The sequence below is a fragment of the Cavia porcellus genome, unplaced genomic scaffold, assembly GCF_034190915.1.
Source record: "Cavia porcellus strain 051 isolate PalLab524CR breed Dunkin Hartley unplaced genomic scaffold, mCavPor4.1 scaffold_13, whole genome shotgun sequence".
Taxonomy (NCBI): Eukaryota; Metazoa; Chordata; class Mammalia; order Rodentia; family Caviidae; genus Cavia; species Cavia porcellus.
This window is the reverse complement of record NW_026947496.1, coordinates 35,190,273-35,212,881: the sequence shown is the minus strand read 5'-3', so window position 1 is coordinate 35,212,881 and position 22,609 is coordinate 35,190,273. Positions and strand designations below refer to the sequence as shown.

General features: G+C 36.8%; 1 protein-coding gene across 12 annotated transcripts in view; it reads left to right on the top strand.

Moving 5' to 3' along the window:
* The window catches only part of Lyst (lysosomal trafficking regulator), a 233,208-nt gene that overhangs the window by 67,906 nt on the left and 142,693 nt on the right, over positions 1-22,609 (top strand). For all 12 annotated transcript variants that reach the window (XR_010051247.1, XR_010051246.1, XM_063260084.1 and 9 more), the window contains 5 exons: positions 10,795-10,885; positions 12,566-14,645; positions 16,504-17,533; positions 18,719-18,880; positions 20,464-20,620. Coding sequence is in view for 10 of the 12 variants with exons in the window: in XM_063260084.1 (XP_063116154.1) it covers positions 10,795-10,885; positions 12,566-14,645; positions 16,504-17,533; positions 18,719-18,880; positions 20,464-20,620 (3,520 nt within the window). In the remaining 2 variants the exon portion in view is untranslated. The remainder of the gene's footprint in view (positions 1-10,794; positions 10,886-12,565; positions 14,646-16,503; positions 17,534-18,718; positions 18,881-20,463; positions 20,621-22,609) is intronic.

Here is a 22,609-nt window from a genome sequence, read left to right as displayed (position 1 = left end):
TGATAAGTCTGCTGTTATTTTGATAATTTTCCCATTGTAGGTAATCTGCATCTTTTCTCTGGCTGCTTTTAATATTCTGTTCTTTTGGTGGATTTCTGGAATCTTGATTATTATATGTCTAGGTGTAGATCTGTTTTGGTTGTAGGTAGCTGGTATTCTGTATGCCTCTTTTATCTAGATATCATTTCTTTTTGCTATACATGGGAAATTTTGCTTTAATATATCTGTGAATATTCTTTGTATTTCATTTTTGGTTGCTCCTGCTTCCTCACTCACATTCTTTATTCTTAAGTTATGTATCTTTTTGTCATCTTCTAGTTTTTGAATTATTTCTTTCTGGTTCCTTGTTATTTTTAAGAGGATTTTTCCTTTCACGATCATATACCATAAATCTCTCTTCAAGTTTCAGAAGGCTGTCTTTAGTTTCTGTCAAGGCATTTTGCCAGTGTTCAATGGAGTTTTTAGTTTCCTGGTATTCTCTTTGGATCTGTTTCATGTGTTCTAAGTTATGTTTAAATTCTTCTTCAGAAGTTTCTCTTTTCTGATTTCCTCAGTTCTTCCATCTATGTTCTCTTGGGTGGGGCTTGTCATTTCTTTAATTAATCTCTTTATATCTTGCCTCACTTGGATCAGGAGTACAGCTTTAAATTCATCTATGAGATCATGAGGGTATTTTTAAATTTCGGCTGATGCTGTGTCGAGTAATGGATGGTTACTGTGCTTGTTCTCTTCAGTGTTTACTTCTCCTGGGCTTATTTTCTCATGTTGGGCAACTGGAGATTTTTTTTTTTTTTTTATCTCTTGTCATGTTTCTGGTTTCTTTCAGACTGGAGTGTCCTGGGGGTCTCTGGCCCTCTCCGAATTGCTTAGGGCCTTTCAGAAGCATGCTGACTTGAGTTTTTGCTGTCCTCCCAATTTGCTGTTATGTGGGGTAGGCTGGGATGCAGGGGTGGTACAGGCTAGCCTCCAGCCTCTGTGCCAGTCAATCCGTAAATTAGGCTGTACTTTCTGGATGTCACTGAGTTGTGACTATTTTGTATCTGCTTATTGGGCCCCAAGCAGAGGCTTGGTTTAGCCCCAGTAGCTCCTGCCAGTTCTCTCTGTACCAGAAGCAGCTGACTAATGTCACTATGGCACAGGGTTCTGCCCAAATCCCAGCTGTTCTCTTTCAGACCTCTCTCTGACAGGAGCACCAGAACAGCAGATCTGCCCAAATCCAAGATGTCTTCCACTAGTTCTCTGTATGGAGCTGAAGCCAGCACGTAATCAGGCTCTGCCCAATTTCAAGTTGTCTTCCACCAGACCTCCCTGCAGGGGGACTCGGTGATGTCACCGAGCTATAGGTTCTACCCAACTCTAAGATGTCTGCCGCCAGACTCTCTGTGTTATTGATGTCCCCGTGGTGGCGGGCACTGCCCAGTTCCAAGATGTTCTCTGGCCAACCCCAGCAGCCGTGGGGTCCCCAGTACTCACCGGGGTTCGGCGCAGGTCCTCCTCCCAGGTCCACCGCACACCACACCGCCCACCCTCCCCGCGCTCCCGGCACAGCGCGGAATGGTCAGAAAACTGCACAGCATTCAGCTTTGGAGCTCCAAAGCCTTTCACAATCTCCTCTGGTGCAGTGGGGCAGTCCTGGCTGCTTCTCAGGGTCCCAGGTCTCAGTTTCCAGCAGTCACCAAAAGCCAACACAGCTTTTCCTGTTCCACGGGTCAGTTTGCTGATTTAAAGGCACGGAATTTGCAGCCTCCCGTTATCAACCTTTACAGTCTCAGCACGACTTTAAATCCTCTAGCTGCGCTGTCTTGGTTAATAAGAATCATTATCCATTCGTCTGGCCCTCTCCATGTTGTCATATTCTAGCTTCTAATATGATTTCTCCGGAGAGACTCTCAGCCCGATCCCCTAGCAAGCCACCATTTTTTTTCAATCTGTTAGCTCTTTCATTTCTAATGGTGTTTTTGCAAAAGTGTATTTTTCTCTAATTTTAGAGTGATTATTTTGTGTCCTGTGAAATCTTTATCTTCCAACCCCAAAGTTGCAGGATATTCTCCTGGGTTTTTTTTTCCCCTTAAAAGTTTTCTTTTTTTATAGTTACTGCTTTTACTTTTAGGTCTGTGACCCACTTTAATTTGTATGTATATGGTATGCGGTAGGAGTTACAGTTCCTTCCCACTCTTCTATCACGTAGTTAGTTAGTTCACCACCATTTCTTAAGTCTCTTCTTTCCGCATTGAATAATAACATTTGTGCCAGTGTTGAAAATCAATTGACCATATATCTAGGAGTCTCTTTTAGGATTTTCTATTCTGTTCCACTATTCTGTTGCCTATTTCTTTACTAATACTATAATATATTGATCAGATAGTTTTTATAAAAGTCTGGAAATTAGATGGTATGAGTTCTCCAATTTTATTTTTATTTTTCAAAAATGTTTATTCTCTATCCTTTGCGTTTCTATATACATTTTAGTCAGCTTGTCATTTCTACAATAATGCTCACTTTAATTTCACATGGGATGGTATTTCTTTCCATAAATCAATTTGGAAAGACTTGATAACATAGCAATACTGAGTTGTCTGATCCATGAACATCACATAAATCTCTGTTTATTTGGGTTTTCTCTAGTTTCTTTGCTGTATTTTATGGTTTTTAGTGAAAAGGACTTGCACATATTTTTTATTTTTTTAATTTTATTTTGAAAGTAGTAAAAATGCAACAGCACGAGACAGAACAAAGCCAATCGAGACAATGCAGTGAAATTGGTACAGGATTTCACAGTAGGATAATGGGATAGTAGTAATAAGTACTATGGTATATCTCTTTAATTTCACAGTAGTTGTCCAGTCAGTTAGATACAGCAAAATCAAACCAAAAATAGAACATTATAAAACCAATGGAATACTGAATAGAGCAAAAGAAACATAAAAAAAACAAAACAGTGAAAACAGCCTTTGCCTTCAAACAGAAGATAGAAGGAAATCCCCTATATTTGCTATACTTCACATGGTCATCCTCCCAAGAGATGCTGAGACATCTATCCCCAGTAGCTATGGCTGGTGGGGGGGCGGAATTTTACATATTTTGGTTAAATGTATTCATACTGTTTTATTCCTTTTTTGGTGCTATTGTAAATGGCGTCTAAAAGTTTTGCCTTTTTTTTTTTTTTTTTGCTCATAGAAATATAATTATTTTTTGTATATTGACCCTGTGTTTTATACCTTTTGTATAGGTGTGTGTCAGGGGATGATAGTGGCTCCCCCAAGGCCGGGGTGCTCTATAACTGACCTTATCCCCGGTCCTTTTTAAATTTTATTTTGAGACAAGATCTCATTAAGTTGACCATGCTGTCTTGAACTTGCAGTCCTCCTGCCTTAGCCTTCTGAGTAGCTGAAATTATAGGTGTACGTTGCTGTATCTGGCTGGTACATACAGTTGTTAGGTCTTGAGACTTTCTGGTAGATTCCTGAAGATGTTCTATGTAAAGAGTCATGTTTATTAATAATGATAGTTTCACTTTTTCCCAATTTTCATATCATTTGTTTTATTTTCTTGACTTTGGTACTGGGCTCCAGTACAAAGACAGATGGAAGTGACAAAAGTTGACATCTTAGCCTTGTATGTGACGCAAAGGAATCATGCAGTATTCCATCAAAGCTGTTAGTATTTTTAAGTACTGTAATTTTTAAAAAGATGTTGTTTCTCTGAATCTTAATTGCTTCATGTTGCAAAAGCTGTATGTATAATTGTTTTTGATATACACCTCTCTCTACTTTGAGCATATAAGACCATTATGGACTAATGCCCTCAGAATTCTTACTAGTACTTTTGTCTAACTCACAAGTCTACAAGATACTTACCACCTGAAATCTTTCTGGTGTCTTAACAGATTGCTATAGCCATTTAATGACTGTTCTTTGCTGAGAGGGCAGAGGAGAAGGAATGGGAGAGGAGGGAGCTAATTGGACAAAGTATAGCTTGCAGACTGGCAGATATTCTGCTGTTGACCTGGTTTTGTACATCCCATGAGCTAAAAATTGTTTTTGCCTTCAAAGGGGTTGTAACAGAAACAGAAGAAAATGTGAGAGAGTCTAAACATGGCTCATATGGTCTAAAATATTTACTATCTGGTTCTTTATAGTTTACCACTCAAGAAAAAAATACCAGTTTAATGTTTCACATCAAGGAAAAGTACATATAACTATTCTGAGTCATCAAAATGTTTGATAGGATGAGGAGTGTAGCTACCTTAGTGGTAGAATGTATGCTTAGTACACAAGACCTTGGTATCTCCAGCATGTCCCCAAAGACAAAATTCATCTATTTTAAAAACAAATTAAGAACAGAGACTTTCTTTTATGTACATAATAGGAGAACAGATGTTTTTCTTCCAGTGCTGGAGATTGAACCCACGACCTGCTCATTGAGCTGTATCACCAGCCTTTTATTAATCTTAAGACAGATCTAAATTGTTAAATTACCTGGATTAGCCTTTAATTTGCAATCCTTCTACCTCAGCCTCCCACAGTTTTTAGAATACAGGCATGCACCACTATGCCTGGTTAAAAATCAGTATTTTTATTAGGAAATTATACATAGAACTAATGTAAGCATAACTCTTTATTATTGCTTTTGTTCAGTAACCATGTTCTAAAGAAATACGGTGTCTGTCTCTGCAGCTTCCTGGACATTAGTCTGCTTGGTATTTCAGCCCCCTCCACCTTCCTGATTATTTGCACTACTGCTTCTAGGTGCTGGGCTAGGCAATTAACTTAAAATCCAATCCAAGCAGTATAATTATGAAAACAGCCAGTGCCTAGTAGCTGGTAGATACTTCATGTACATTTTTTGAATTGAATTTAAAAATTGCCAATTCAATGAGAATAATTTTTACTGTTTAACATTGTTGTTATGGGGAGTTTTAACACATATGACCATCATTTTCCCTGCAGAAGGGGAGACAAAAATGTAAATGTTAAATAAGGAATTAGGGTATGATATTGACTGATTTCTATAGGTTTGACAGTTTAGAAACAGCCAGGTAATGGATCTGTGTATGGCATGTGTGTATTACCTAACATGATATATGGGAAACTTTCCACTTTATTCAACTTAGGGAACATCCATTCCCCTAGATTCTGTGACTATCCTTAGGACCTCAGGAGATAAATTTAGGACTTGATTTGAAATAGAGAGCTTCAGATTTTAATATTTCAAAGTATGTACAAATAAAAGATTTTATGACTTCTAGGATGGACTTAAATAGGTGGTTTCTTTGGGAGCATAAAGGGTATACAAACCTGGGAATATATGATACTTAAAACAGTAATAGGTCCAGAGGATTAGGGAGAACTTCCCTGATGATGAATTGAGTTACAAAGATGGCAGCTAAGTGTGAAACAAAGATCATTTCCCCCTCGGTTGTTTCAGGTTGTAGATACTCCCTTAGAACTGAAATTCCAGCAGAGGGGTTAAGAAAACAAAAGTCGGTTCTTGCTGCAGTCTCATCCTTTTTAAAGGGCTTATGGTTTCTGCAAACCAGCCCATTTGATGAAATAGGCCAACAGGCCTGAAATCCTGATGGGGAGAGCAGTAGACTTGTGTTAATGGGAGAGGAGAAACTTTGCTGAAGAGCCAGTGCGAGGGCTGGGCCTGAAAGGTGGTGGGTAGCAGTGAGGCATGGTGCAGACTATGTGTCATGCAGAGGCTAGCAGGCACAAATGCCTTCTCACGCAAAAGAGATGATTTATCAGTGTACTGTTGTGGAGCAGGAACCGAATTATGAGGAAGCCTGCCTGTAGAGTTTCTTTGCACATCATTGAGAGTTCTGCGGAGTATTTTGGGTTTATCTCCTAAAAGTAAGGGGTCAGATGAAGAGGATTGTGCAGCAATGATGAGCTACACAGTGCTTGACTTTTTTTGAAAGACCATGTACATTATTGCCTACCCCCAACTCATCAACCCACTGTAATGGAATTTGTACCCTATTCATTCATTAGAGTGGTGTTTCCAAATATCACCAGGGTCCCTGCGGTTGCTAACTTTTACCCGTCATCTTACACAGTTCAAGAGCATTTGACACTGTTGACACTCTTTTACTTCCTCAACTGCTTTCTTGGTTTCTCTAGTTTCACTTCTCTTTGCAGGGGTTGGGGATAGTAGTGTTTACTTCTCTGTTTGCTTTGCAGGCTAAGCCAACCTTAATTCTTTAAGTGCTTTCCTGCATGCCATTTTCATCAGTCTTCTCTCATTAGGCTGCATCTGCTTTCTGGAACCTCCTGCATATCTTTGACTTTTACCCCAGTTACTCAAAATCTTTTTACTCACATCTTTTTTAAAAAGTTCCCCATCTATATACTCTACTCTATTTTAAAAACCGTATTTAGCTAGGCATAGTGGCATATGCCTGTAATCCCAGCACTTGGGAAACTGAGGCAGGAGAATCACTGTAAGTTTGAGACCTGCCAAGGGCAGCCTGAACTGCATGGTGAGACCCTTATTAAAAAGACAAACAAACAAACAAGCAAACAAAACAACATCCCCATTTTTTTTATTCAAGGAGAAAAAGAAAAAAACAGAAAAAGGGTACAAGTAATACAAAATTTAAAAAATAAACAGTAAGAAATCACTGGTTAATAGATTACATATTCTCATCTTAGAAATAGTTGTTCAAGTTACAAAATTGAAGCATATAAAGTGGACTTTCAGACAGTGAGAGTGCAAACAGTTTTGTTCAATGACCCAAAAAACAGTCAGTAATATGGTTATCTATCTTATACACTTAAACGTATACGCAGTTATAACCTTTAGTGCACTTGCTTTTCTTTTCTTTTGTACAATGACAATTACACATTTTGGGTTTTATTACTCCCACAATTCTTATTACTTTTTTTGAAGAGAGTAAAACCAAATGTGACATATCAGAACAGAGTCAGTCAAATCAAAAGGATGGATATAATAGATAATGTAAAAACAAAATATAAGGTGATCAACAATGATTACCATACTGCCTCTTGCTATTTTAAGAAGAATTGGCAGTTATAATAAAATTGAACTAAACAGTAAAGAATAAAACCAAAGCATTGGAGACATTACAGGGTTTTAAAAGAAAATAATAGTCAATCGGAATGGGCGTCATAATGATTCTTATTGTCTTCACAGTTATGCCTATACTGTCGAACTTGGTACTATCAAGCAAAGCAGAATAGAGGAAAATCAGTCAAAAAAAGATGGTGAGGGCAATACAGGATTTCAAATCAAGTTAGGAAATCAAAGTAGGTTACTATAATGTATTCTGCTATTTTTTACTTTTCCCCTAATTAAAAAAATAAAAAGAAAAAAAAAGGGGATTGAGATAAAAGAGGGCATAACAACAGAACAGCGCAGGTCAAAACATAATCATTTGAGTAAAATAGTGTTTCACCACAAGATATCCTGACATAAAAATAGTTACCATAGTGTCTCTTTCCTTGAAATCTTTGAGTATAACTTCGTATACTGTAGCACCAAATATATCAAGACACTGTAAAACCATTCAAGAGAAGGACATTATTACAGGGTATTTAGAATCAATTAACAGAAAATGAACAATGGTTTCTGTATAAACTCCTTGTCTATAAAAGTTTTTGCTTATATTATCATATATAATAAAATCTAATAAGATACAACCTTTTAAGACTGATGGAGACAGAAGAATACAAGTTTGATAAGACTTCAAAACAAGATGATACTAAATCAGCACTAGCTATTATGATGTCTTGTTTTCTCCAAAATAGCTGTTCCTACCATCCGATCTTCTCTGCCTCATTTCTGTTGAGCTCTTTTTCTGTCGTTTGTTGTCAGTTTGTCTTCATTTCGTTTTCTGCTCCATTCATTGTGGCCTCTCTGTCACTATTTCTGGAATCTTGGTATTTTCCTTTTTTAGACTAACCTGCAGTATTCTCTGTAGAGTTGAATTAGTGGTTGCAAATTCCCCCAGTTCCTCTTTATCCTGGAAGCATCTTGTTTTTCCATCAATTTCTAGGGACAGTTGTGCAGGATATATCAATCTTGGCTGATGGTTATTATCTTTCAAAGCTTGAATTATTTCCCCCCAAGCTCTTCGTGAGTTGATGGTTTGTGCTGAGAAGTTTGCTGTAATTCTGATGGTGTTCCCTTGTAAGTGGTCTGTTTCTTGTCTCTGATGGCTTTTAATATTCTGTTCTTATATTGGATTTCTGGAATTTTGATTATTATATGCCTGGTGTAGCTCTGTTTGGGTTGTAGGTGGCTGGAGTCCTGTATGCCTCATATATCTGAGTATCTTTACCATTTGCCAAATTAGGGAAATTCTCTTGGATTATTTCTGTAAATAGCTTTTGTAGTCCATTTGTTTGTGTCCCCACTTCTTTTATGTTCTTAAGCTATAGATCCTATCATCTTCTAGCTTTTGTATTGTTGCTGTTTGGTTTTTTGTTATTTTTAAGAAGTTTTTCATTTCATGCTCCCATATTACAAATCTGCTCTCCAGTTCAGATAATCTATCATTAGTTTCTTTCAAGCTGTTATGCCAACTTTCAATAGAGTTTTTAGTTTCCTGGTAATCTCTGTGAACCTGCTTTAGGTATTCTATGTTTTCTCTATTTTCTCCATCAAACAATTCTCCCCTTTTTTTCTGTTTTTCCATTCCACCATCTGTTTTTTCTTGGGTGGTGCTTAGCATTTGTCCAACTATTTTGCTTATGTCTTGCTTCAGGTCATTAATAACTTCATTCCTGAACTCGTCTATGAGGCTCTGGAGATAGCGCTTTATGTCTGTTGGTGCGTGTGTGTTATTGCATGTTTCTCAGGATTGGGGGCCGAGGAGCCTTTCTTGTTGCTCCCTCTTCCCATATTCTTTGTTCCTTATATATAAGCGTATATAGGAGGCCCAGCTTCCTTCCTTGTCAGCCACAGTGTGTTTGAATTGTGCCGGCTAAGTGTTCCCACCCACCACAGCGCACCAGGGAGATACAGAGCAGGCAGTCTATTCTGCCCCCCCCCCCACACTCCAGGTCAACCTACCGAAGGCTTCACTGCTAGGGTGCACCTCCAGGCACTGGGACCTGGGTTGTGCTAGCCTACTGGGTCTCAGCCAATGGTGTCACGCAGGCCAGGCACTCCCCACCAATCCCACTTGAGAGGGGGATATGTGACTGAAGTCACTGCAGCATCTCCTTCCCGGTAGTCTGCCCAGTCTGAGTATGTCCTCCGCTGAAGCCTCCTTCTCTGTGGAAGGGTCCCCGATCCGCTCACTCACCGTAGGTCGATGCAGGGTACCCGGCCAGTCCTGCTCCCAACTCCATTCAACACTTCCCACTCTCAGAGCCTTCGCATCTCTCTCCCCGCCCTTTCCGACTGGGACACAGCAGCAGCTGCAGGAAATTCAAATCGCAGCTTCCAGTGGCGCGTGGTCCAGCTTCCATGCTGAGACCTTATCTGTTCCTGCTGTATCACCGGGATTGCGTTTCCAGTTGGTTTCTCTTAATTTAGTTAGTTCCTGGGTCGGCAAAGAATATCCCCCCTTGCCTAGGACTTCCTGCCCAGCACCATTCCTGGATTTCAAGTGTGGTTTTTCAGAGAGCCCCCGAAGCTGCTGCTATCTATCTGCCATGTTCTTCCAACATCCCCATTTTTATAGCCCACAAACATTTTTGACTCAATATATCTAAAAAGTAAGCTTTACCTCAAGCTGATGTCATTCTGAGTTTCCTGTCTTGGTGAATACATTGTCAGCCACCTAGTTACCTAAAGTGGAAATTTGTGGAGAGACTTTTTAGATTTTTTTCCCTCTGTATGCCTCAAAAAACCAACTTGAGTGATATTAGTGCTGGTGATTTCTCAAATACACCTGCTTTTCCACCTCTTTTGTTGGTATAGTTTAGATAGTCATTATTTCTGTCATTTGGGCCACTGTTTCCCTGCGTCTAATATCAGTTGCTCCCCATTACTCCACTCTGTTCAGCAAATCTAATTGTATTGTCTGAACTTTCCCCACAGATTTGTGGGAGGAATGATTTCTGACTCAAATAGTCATTAAGTCCTTGGCCACCCATGTCCCACATGATCTAGGAGTAGTTCTTAGCCTTACTTCCATACTCTGATAGTGATTGTTCCTTTTCCTGAACTCCTAAACTAAATATCTGTACCATACCTGGGGACTTACTCAACTACATCCCTTCTGTTGTTGTTCTTTGTATGTATGTATTTTATGGACCAAGTGAGGGAACCTTCTCGAGGGCTTCGACCATTACTGCAAAAAGGGTAAGACTATAAGTCCTGCAGATACAGCGTGCAGTCAGTAAATACTTATTGGATAATTTTAACTAATAAGTTTCTCTCTTTATATTACTTATTAATAATGCCAATTTTTAAATTTTTTTTCTGTTTTACATTTAACTGCATGAAGACTTACATTTTTCTAGTAACTGTTATTTATGTGCTAATTAACAGGACTTAAAACTTCATTTTCATCTAACAAGTTCAGTTTTTTTTCCTTAGGTGAGGAATTCTTGTAATGTGCATGGTGGTAATAACAGCAAGTATGTGCTAAATACCATCAGATAATCTTACATTCTTCTGTCATTGGGAAGGCTTATAAATGGGAAAGCATCACAGGTTTAATCAGACTTAAGATAGATTAATTTGGTTCTTAGCTTCTCAAATGTACCCTTTCAAGAAAAAGTTACTGAGGTTCAGTTTAACACAGGGTATTAAGAATAATAAGGTAATGTGTCTCATGAACTTAGAACATGAAAGACTGTTTTGTTTCTGACACAGGCATTGACATGCAGAGAAGAACTCTTGACTCTTCTTCTTTCACTCCTTCCTCTTGTATGGAAGATACCGGTTCAGGAACAGCAAGCAACAGGTGTGTTTCTGCTTGGCGATTATTCAGATGTAACAATGATTAGAAAATACATGAAAGAACAATATTTATCGAAAGGAATAAACCTATCATGCCACATATCAGAAAAATGAATAGTGAACATTTTGAAGAAAGAAATTAAACTTCCTTTGCTTAAAGATTGCTTTATTACCTTTAAGTATGATTTTTGCAGTATTTGTTTTAGTTTAGTTTTTCTAGTGTTGCTTTTAAAGGATACATTTGAAATACTGTTAACATTTTCTTTCAAGGCTGGATAGACATTATTATTATTATTGTTGTTGTTGTTGTTATTTTTTCCTTTTTAGACAGAGTCTTATGCAGTTCAGGCTGGCCTTAGCTCATTTTGTAGCCCAGGCTTGTCTTGAACTCTCAGTGATCCTCTTGTGTTAGCTTCCCGAGCGCTGGGATTACAGGCATGTGCCACCTGCCCAGCTTGGATAGATTTATTATACTTAAGGTCATTAGATATTTTAAATTTCTGACTTGAAAAAAGCCTATATATATATATATATATATATATATATATATATATATGAAACTTGAAGTGTTTCAGTGGAAAGATTAAGTTTTTGGATATGTGAGATGTTGAGTTAAACATTCTTCTATATTGTATTTTGATGCCTTGTTTATGTTTTTAGTAAACTTCTGATATGGTTTCTTTTTAGGGGGTTACCTAAAGTCTCATAATATTGTTTCAAGGAGTTATATAAGATATTGAAATACTGTTTTCCACTCTACTTTTATTTTTTTATGAATTTATAGAGTTCAAAAATTATTAATCACTTAAGGAATTTGATTAGTGCCCTTTTAGAGAAGTTGTCTTCGTTAGCTGTGTCTTTTGCTTTGGTGATATTAGTCATATTCCTTTTAATTTTTCCTCTCATTGGCTTGTTTTCCATCTCCTAATTAAAGCACAAAGCTTCTATTTACAGATTTTCATTTATTTAGTCTAAGTTATAACTGTATTTTTCATTTAGATCTATATGTTGGTACAAAGGGAAATATTCATTTAATTGTCTTCTTAATTGGTAAGGAGGGTTCATTCATTTCGCTAACATGTTATCTTTGAGTGTTGACTGCATGATAGGCCTTCGTTCCAGGGACTGAGTTTGAAACAGTGATGTCTGTGCCTGGTGCCTAGTTCAAGAAAATAGTTCCAAGTGAAGAACCTTTAATCTCAGTCTTGGTGAACATTTGGTATACACTGTGTGATTTTGAATTAATTTTGGACAATTTTAAAGTTCTTGAAGGCTCTAAATACTATTTTTGAGAATACCTTCATGGATCTTAGTATGGTACTATTGAAAGATTTTTAAAATAGTATGAACAGCATGCTAAACTTCAGATAATCAGTCCAAAGAGTCTCTTATGTTGATGTTAGAATGCAAGATATGGCTTTAAATCAGACTGACTTTCCTGATTCTATTGCCTTTTGTTGTTTTCAAAATCAGTTTAGATCCTTTGAACTAAAACCACCTGGTGTTTTTAGAGTGAGAAGGGTAAGTGTGGGAAGAAGTGACCCAGAGACATAACATAACTGAAGGAAAATATCCCTGTAACAAAAGTATCAACATCTAGGTGCTTAAAGTGGGTGATAAATAAGGGGGGGTCCTTGCCTGCATAAATTGAGGTATCCTAAGTCCTCTTTCTTCATTTCATTAGATTTTAATCTGCCATTGTCATCTAATATAATACTGACCAAAGAAAAGAACTCAAGTTCACAAAGACCTACTCAGGAAAAGTTGTATGTAGAAGGAAGTGCTCCATCTGGTCAGGATTCTGCAAAAATAAATGTTTTTCGAAAAGGCAGACGTCAGCGAAAAAGCACCCATCGTTATTCCATAAGAGATGCCAGAAAGACACAACTCTCCACATCAGATTCGGAAGGCAATTCAGATGAGAAAATTACAATAGTGAATAAGCCCAGGAGGCCCCATGTACTGCAGCATTTTGTAACACAGTCTTCTAAAGAAGCCCTCCTCACAGCTAAATTTGACCCCTCTGCAACCAAAGAACAGGCTCCTCCTGACGTGATGGCTTTGGAAAACTCCAGAGAGATTATCCCAAGACAGGAGTCAAATGCTGATATTTTAAGTGAGCCAGCTGCCTTGTCTATTCTCAGTAACATGAATAATTCTCCATTTGACTTATGTCATGTTCTGTTATCTTTATTGGAAAAAGTTTGTAAATTTGACATTATGTTGAATCATAACTCTGCCCTGGCAGCCAGTGTAGTGCCCACACTGACTGAATTCCTAGCAGGCTTTGGGGACTGCTGTAACCTAAGTGACAGCTTGGAGAGTCAAGTGGTTTCTGCAGGTTGGACTGAAGAACCAATGGCTTTGGTTCAACGGATGCTTTTTCGAACAGTGTTGCATCTTATGTCAGTAGATATCAGTACCACAGAGGTAATGCCAGAAAGTCTTAGAAAAAACTTAACTGAATTACTTAGGGCAGCTTTAAAAATCAGATCTTGCTTAGAAAAGCAGCCTGACCCTTTTGCACCAAGACAAAAGAAAACACTACAAGAGGTCCAGGAGGGCTTTGTATTTTCACAGCACCGGCACCAAGTCCTCCTTTTACCTGAGCTTTTGGAAGGGGTTCTACAGATCCTGATCTGTTGTCTTCAAAGTGCAGCTTCAAATCCCTTCTACTTCAGTCAAGCCATGGATTTGGTTCAAGAATTCATTCAGCATCAAGGATTTAATCTATTTGAAACAGCAGTTCTTCAAATGGAATGGCTGGTTTCAAGAGATGGAGTTCCTCCTGACACCTCAGAACATTTAAAAGCCCTAATAAATAGTGTGATGAAAATCATGAGTACTGTCAAAAAAGTGAAATCAGAGCAACTTCATCACTCAGTATGTACAAGAAAGAGGCATAGACGCTGTGAGTATTCTCACTTTATGCATCACCACCGAGATCTTTCAGGTCTTCTGGTTTCAGCTTTTAAGAACCAGGTTTCCAAAAACCCATTTGAAGAGACTGCAGATGGAGATGTTCATTACCCTGAACGTTGCTGCTGCATTGCAGTATGTGCACATCAGTGCTTGCGCCTGCTGCAACAGGCTTCTTTGAGCAGCACCTGTGCTCAGATACTAGCAGGTGTACACAGTGTTGGCATATGCTGCTGTATGGACCCCAAATCTGTAATCATCCCTTTGCTTCATGCTTTTAAATTGCCAGCACTGAAAAATTTCCAGCAACATATATTGAATATCCTTAGCAAGCTTCTTTTGGATCAATTAGGAGGAGCAGAGATATCTCATAAAATTGAAAAAGCAGTTTGCAACATTTGCACCATTGACTCTGACCAGCTGGCCAAGCTAGAAGAGACCCTGCAGGGCAATTCATGTAATGCTGAATCTCACTCAGGTTTATCTAGTCCCTCTGACAGATGTCAAGGGATCCTACCAAGAAGTGGGTTTGAAGACCTATTGTGGAAATGGGATGCGTTAGAGGCTTATCAGAACTTTGTTTTTGAAGAAGACAGATTATATAACATACAGATTGCAAATCACATTTGCAGTTTAATTCAGAAAGGCAATGTAATTTTTCAGTGGAAATTGTATAATTATGTATTTAACCCTGTACTTCAAAGAGGAGTTGAATTAGCACATCATTGTCAACACTTACGCATTACTTCGGCTCGAACTCATATGTGTAGCCATCTGAAGCAGTGTTTGCCTCAGGAAGTGCTGCAGATTTATTTAAAAACTCTGCCTGTCCTACTTAAATCCAGGTTTGTATGCATACAAACATGTAGCTGTTTATTCCTTACTGGATGTTTTTGAATGTGAGATAAAATGTATGCATTTGAACTAACTGAGATACGTCCACACACTCTTCAATAGTGTAATACATATTTATTGTATTTATTCCTAGCATTTAGTTTTCATTTATTAACAAAGAAGGATCCCATCTCATGTCACAATATTTTCAGTCTTGTATTTATTTGTTTTTACTGGGAGTAGTTATAGTGGAGAAAATATAACAATTGATTTTTAATTTCTCAACTAAAAAGGTACAATTTTAGATATGTTTCACAGAGGAAGAAAATACAGCACAGAAGTAGGAACAGGGTAAAGTTTAAATTAGTTATTTATATTTATTTGATGAACTAGTAACCATTAAAAATATTTACAGAGATCATGTTGAAGAGAAAATGTGATAATACTTTATGAGTAAAATAGAATTTAAAATAATATCCACTTATTTACAACTTACGTATGTATGCACATACATAAAATGATAATTATTTATTGAGTTAGTGGCTTTAAAGAGATTGTTATTGTTATACTAGTATTATTATTATCATTTGAGACAGGATATTGCTATGTTGCCAAGGCTGGTCTTAAATTTATAATCTTCCCTCAGCCTCCTGAGTAGATGGATTACAGGTGTGTACCACTATACCCAGCTGAGATTATTGTTTTTTCTGGATCATTATCTTTTAAACATCATATTTACATTTACTACCTAAGAAATACTTGTAGAAAAATGGAAAGTACGAATAAACAAAGAGAAGAAAATTAAAATTACTTATAATTTCACCACCTAATTTTCATTTTGATGATTGTCAAGTATAATACATTAAAAAAATAAAGCTGATCCTTTTGAATAGATTGACCTTTCAAATCAATGCATAATAGTTTTTTAAAAACTGAAGATATCACCTGTCATCATCATTATATGTGACTTTGTATTCATCTTAATACAACTACCTTAATATTGATATTAAATCATTGCTTTGCAGTCATCTTTTAAAAATTCTGATATTTTGGTATTAGAACTGTAGAGCTGACTTTGTTTTTTCCTTGGCATATTTGTAAGCAGCATAGATCTTTGAAAAATAAAGACTGAGAGTCACTGAGTTGACGCACTTTAAAGTTGTTAATAAGATGGGTTCCACTGGTCTAAACATGAGTCTCACTTGAGACAGAGGTGAAACACCCACCTCCTATCCCTGTACTGGGGGTTATACCCAGTTCCTCCATGCTCTGCGAGCTCTCCTTCACAACTGAACTATATCCCCATCTCCCTGGAAGCCTCCTTTAATATTTGCATGGTTGACTTATATCAAATAGCCAAACTAGAGCTGAACTATAGGAAAGCTCATATAATGCTGAACTTCATTAACATGATAGAAAATCTTAATTTTCATTGCTGTAGTTGGGTTCTTTCTTTTTACGAAGTACAAATGTAAGACAAATGAAAAATCCTAAATGAACCATTAGGCAGATAGATGAGCAAATGTTTGCATTGAGTATGGTGGTGGTTTGTCATTTAAATTTATATAGAATTTACCATTTGGAGAAAAATAGTCTTCCCTGAGTTACCTCATTTAATTTGGGTTACATGTAACCTCTTGTTTTACATCCTTGCAGAGCTATATATGCAGGTATTTAAGAATGATGCGAGGGCAATTAGAAAATAAATTGGAGTCCTGATTAATATATCACAATTTTAGCTAGATAATTATTGAATCAGATTAGGTAGTGTTAGTGCTACCAAATGCAGCAATTACATATTAAAGTATTATATATACTTATAAGTGATGTTTCTCTATATAAAGGCTTTTTTTTTACCTTCTCTCACAGGGTAATAAGAAATTTGTTTTTAAGTTGTAATGGAGTAAATCAAATAATTGAATTAAATTATTTAGATGGTATTCGAAGTCATTCCCTAAAAGCATTTGAAACACTGATCATCAACCTAGGAGAACCACAGAAAGATGCTTCAATTCCAGGGTTCGATGGGCTAGGTATTGAACAGAAGGAGCCATCATTTTCAAATGTAGGTACTTCTTTTCATAACCAGCAAGCTTATTCAGATTCTCCTCAGAGCCTCAGTAAATTTTATGCCAGTCTCAAAGAATCTTATCCAAAGAAATGGAAGACTGGTCACCAGGACGTGCAACTCAACACCATAAACCTCTTCCTCTGTGTGGCATTTTTATGTGTAAGTAAAGAAGCAGAGTCTGATAGGGAGTCGGCCAGTGAGTCAGAAGATACTTCTGGCTATGACAGTACAACCAGCGAGCCCCTAAGTCACGTGCTGCCATGTTTGTCTCTTGAGAGCCTTGTCCTGCCATCTCCAGAACATATGCACCACGCAGCAGATGTGTGGTCTATGTGTCGTTGGATCTACATGCTGAGCTCGGTCTTCCAGAAACAGTTCCATAGGCTTGGTGGTTTCCGAGTGTGTCATAAATTAGTAATTATGATAATACAGAAACTATTGAGAGATCATAAAGATGAGCAAGAAAGAAAACAAGGAGATACGAATGCAAGTGAAAACCAGATCTTAACCAGAACTTGTCGACCTGAGATAACTATGAAGGAAGATTTATCGTCTTTGACTATACAAAGTGACTACACATTATCCGAATTGGGTAGTCTAAAGAGAACTGATGACAATTTAGGTAAACTAGACTCACAACATATTTCTTCCATAATTGTGGAGCAAAGTTCAACCTCTGAAGCTGTTCCTGAGGAAGCAAAGTTACTTATAAATCAAGAAAGTGAGACCTTGCTTCATAGTATACGACTTTTGGAAGCCCTTCTGGCCATTTTTCTTCACAGTGCCAGAACCAATCAGCAAAAGATGGAATCAGAGTTACCCAATCAGGTATTACATATATATATACATATATATATAAAATTATTTTTCCAAAGTTTTAATGTTTTGTGCAACTCCTAGGCTTAGCACAGTACAGGTCTTATGTAGGGCACAAAGGAGTATGTGATGCTGTTCTTACCCTATAGAAGCTGACAGTTTATTTTGCAAACGCCCTATGTGAAGCAGTTTATGCATTTATTATCAGATAAGTAACTAAATATTGTGGTTCTTTGTGTGACACTAGGCCCCTTACCTTTGTTTCTAGCTCTTATATAGCTGTCACTATATCTTGTCTGTACATGTTGAACTGAGAATTCGTTGAAGACGTCAGTTTTTTAATCCATCTTTATGGTCTCATCACCTATTGTAGAGATATGGGCACACAGCTAGAGCTCCCTTTAAGGGAAGAAGAGAAGGATTATAATACAACTGCTTCTTAAAATCTTGGGTAGTCTCCAAGAATTAGAAATTTGTGAATTCTAAAGATGGTTAATTCAAACTCTGAAGTTTTGAGGAATAATTTTATGTTACAATTAATTAGTGGTACCCTAAGGGCTGGGGATTTAGCTCAGTGTCATAAGCACCTGCCTGGCAAGCATGAGGTTGTGAGTTCAATCTCCAGTACAAAAAAAAAAATGTACTATAATTTAAATCAGACGAGCAATGTGTTTGTTAAGGGAAAATGTCATTAGCCCAGAATGGTGGAACATAACTGTAATCCCACTACGTTGAGAGGCTGAAGCAGGAGGATTGCAAGTTCAAGTCCAGTCAGTGAAACACTGTATTAACTTAGTGAAACACTGTATTAAAAAAAAGTCCTGTACTGCATGCATGTACACAAAAGTTATTCATTTTAACAGTGAAGTATTTGGGTAGATCTTAAAATTTATATAATTTATCTTCATATCAATGGCCAATAAATGGACTAGTTTTCTACTTACTAAACAATTATTTTGTCATTGTTTATTATGTTATGTTATTTATTTATTTATTTGTCTTTTTGAGACAAGGTTTCACTATATGGGTCGGATTGGCCTTGAACTCACTTTGTAACTCAGGCTGGCCTTGAACTTACAGCAATCCTCCTGCCTCAGCCTCCCAACTACTGGAATTACATATAGTATTACCACGCCTGGCTCATTTGTTTTAAGAAGCATGTTATTAACATTCTAAGTCTCTTCTATTTTACCTTAGAACTTATCTGTGGAAAATATATTATGTGAAATGAGGGACCATCTTTCACAGTCAAAGGTGACTGAGACAGAATTAGCAAAGCCTTTGCTTGATGCCCTGCTTCGAGTTGCTTTGGGGAATCATTCAACAGATTTTGAATGTAACGATGCTGTGACTGAGAAGGTATGAATCCATTTGGTGGTGTGATTTGGTTTATTTGCCTTTGACTATCAGAGGAGGAGGGTGTGGGGTGGGACTAGGACACTGATGAATGCGATTATAATATAGGGTCCTGAATATACTCACGTGAGTTTCTGTGGATTGAATCGTTATCATCTGGGATGGATAGTGTTTTGCTAGTGCTCTTTCTCCAAAAACAAGAAAGCAATATGACATAGTTCTCTTTTTCCCTGTTTTATTTTTTTATTATTATTTTTCAATCAGATTGTGATTTACTTTTCTTAATCTAACCTGGAAATTTACTAAGAAGTACTCCCAGTAAGACAGAAATGTATTAATTTGATTCGATAAATGTTATAGGTGACATATACCTTATTAAATGATTCAGGATGGTGACAATATAGCTGTCTTATCTGATCCTATATTGTTACAACTGGTATTTCTAAAGCTGTACTCAATTTAATTTAAATCACTTAACATAAAAAGTACTAGTACTAATACTTGCAAAAAATAGTCATAGTTATTTGGCTATTTGTGTCAACATTTTTTTCTAAAATAACAATTTTAATTTTTTTCTGCAATATGTATTTATATACTTATACATATTTTTACATTTATTTTACCTTTAATTATTGCTTTCCTTTGTCTTTATATAACTTCCCTTTTAAATCTTTGGTCTAATAATGCGTATGATGTTTTATAATCTTTTGCCATAACTTTAAAACTTACTGAAATAGCTATTAATACCTTCATCTTAACTACAGAATCAATTGATTAACTGTAAAATGTTTAAATACCTGCTTTCTGCTACCTTTTTTTTTGCAATTGCAATGATAGTGTACTCTGAACTTTTAAAAAAGACAATTGTCTAAAGTAAAGATATCTATATTATTTTTATAAGAAAATAAAAATGTCTTGCCATAGGTTTTATATAGGACGTTAATGCGAGAACTTGTTTTCTGAGATGTTTGTATATGGACAGTTGCATTCTGAAATCTTTACTCCCTTTAAAAAATTGCTATCCCTTTTGTAGTTATGTATAAAATGTTTTATTTATGAAAATCCTTTGAAAAGGTGTCTTAACAGCCAGGGCTAGTGGTGCACACTTGTAATCCAAGCACTTGGGAGGCTGAGGCAAGAGGATCTTGAGTTTAGGCTAGCCTCATTTACATAGTGAATTCAAGGCCAGCCCGGCTACATGGGTAAAACTTTATCTCAAAAAACAAAAACAAACAAACAAGACAGTTTAACAGATCTGTGAAAATAATATACAGTTATTAACATTACTTTATATGAAGTATAATTTTGCCTCATTGTGGTTTTCACTAATTCCCTATTGTGTAAGTAGAATTAGATTTATTTTTTAGTAAAACTGAAATGCTCTGTGGCTTTGTTAGAAACTTCTTTTATTAACATGTACACAGACCAAAAAAATATTGAATGAATTTCATAATCTTATAATGGATATTGCTAAGATATTTTTTTCTTGAAGAACATACTGATTGATTCTGTCCTTAAAATTACTTTTGAGTAATAAATGTTACTAAGAGTAAGTAAATGTTGCAATTATTGCCTTTAAATTACAGAGCCATCAGTCTGAGGAAGAAGTATTGTCCCAGCCTGGAGATTTTTCAGAAGAAACCGAGGATTCTCAGTGTTGTAATTTGAAACTTTTGGTTGAAGAAGAAGGCTATGAAGCAGATAGTGAAAGCAATCCTGAGGATAGCGAAACCCGGAACGATGGTAAAATATCCTGGATGTGCTTCCCATTGGATCTACAAGTCAGACTGTTAATTAGAAAAATGGTTCATAATACCATTTTAGAATTTTACATTCCTTTCTATGTAAAAATGGCATTACATCATCATTGTATTTGGTTTTCACAAGTCTAATGTTTGCATTTGCAATTTAAAGCAATGAGATAAATTTTGTTACTATAAACATGGGGAAAAGACAAAGGTTTTACTTTCTTATGCATTCTACTGAAAGAAAGACAATAAGTATCAGAAGTAAACAACATGGGAATATAAAACCAGGTGATATAATAGTAATTGGGTGGGTGATCAAGAAAGGCCTTTCTGAAGAAATGATATTTACATTGAGATGTCAATAAAAAATAGCTAACTGAACATTGGCACTTTGTTATAAAGAATAAATATGAAAGGGTTGCAGATATCCTTTTGTGATATCCATGAACATGCAGCATAGATTTCTTCTTAGTTTAACACTGGCCAGCTTGTCTTTAAGCTGGCAGTATAATGATCCTTTGCCTCTGGGTTAAAACTGTGGTAGTATGGAAAGAAAAATAGATTGATTAAAGGTAAAGATTTCTGGGAAGGTTCTGTCTTTTCATATGCTGGCCTTTTGCATTTCCTAGTACTGTTAGTCTTCACTAAGTTTAGAGTAGTTTATCTTCCCCAGAGTTAAATTTCTCTTCTCCTTGGAGTGAATGGGAATAATCATTGGTATTTCAGTTAAAGGGCCTAATGAACCCATGGCTGGTGCTTTTTGAAAAAGTATTGGTGTGATGGTGTTTTTATAGAACAGGTATGTTTGCTAACTAAATCCCTTTTATGTTTGCTAACTAAATCTCAAAGGATTCTAGTTTAGGCAGAAATGTATGAATTTTTCCAGTATATGAATAATTTTAGAAGAACACAATAGTATTTTTTAAAGATCATATCAGTTTTCCAAAATGTAATATTGAGTAAGACAGCATGTGTTTCTTACATAAAGATGTCTTAATTACTTTTCTCTCATTGCTAAGACAAAAATACCAAATACCCAAATTTAAAGGGGAAAAGTTTATTTGGCTCACAGTTTGTAAAGGTTTTAGTCCATAATTGGCTGGCTCCCGGGCTGAGTGGCACATGGCAGAGGAGCAGCATTCCTAGCCTCTGGTGTGGCAGAAGACAGTAAAAGCAGCAAGAGCAAAAGAGGGCAATGAGCCTCTCTCTGCCCCTTTTATTGTATCTAGACTGTGGGGATAGGACAGTGCCAATCCAATCAGTGGACTGATCCAGCAATCCCTTACTCTTAATCCCAGCACCCTTCATCCCAGCATTGCAGTATGAATCAGTCACAAACTGTAGATTCAGCTACATCAGAAAAAGCCTGTCCTTCTCCTCCCCTCCCTGCTCCCCTTGAGGCTTTGGGAGAGCTTCTAGACACTTAACAGAAGACAAAGTTTAGAATGTAACCAGCCAATAGCTGCAGCTGTTACTTTCATTGAACTATGGGCAAGTGAAGCTGGCTATGGTGGCTCATACCTGTAATCCCAGCATTTGGGAGGCTGAGGCAGGAGGATCATTGCGAGTTCAGACCAGCCTGGGCTACACAGTGAACTCAAGGCCAGCCTGAACTACATAGAAAGACCCTGTCTCAAAAAGGAAAAAAAAAAAAAAAAAAAAAAAAAAAAACCTATGGGCGAGTGAATTAAACTACCCTGTGATTTAGGTATTTGGGAGTCGGAAAGTTTGGGATAGTGCTTCTTTCAGTTGTGTTAAAGAAAGTTATTAAATTTATATTATGTATCTGTAAAAACTGCTGGTAATACTTTTAGTTGTATTGATGATCAGTATTACTTTGAAGGATACTCCATAAGCTTCAAACTATGTATAAGACTTTATTCAGGATATATGCCTTAGTCAAAAGTAATATTATATGAAAAGGTTTTATGAGCATCTTTTTGTAATACTTTCAAGTGCTGAATCTTCTGATTGCCAAATAAGG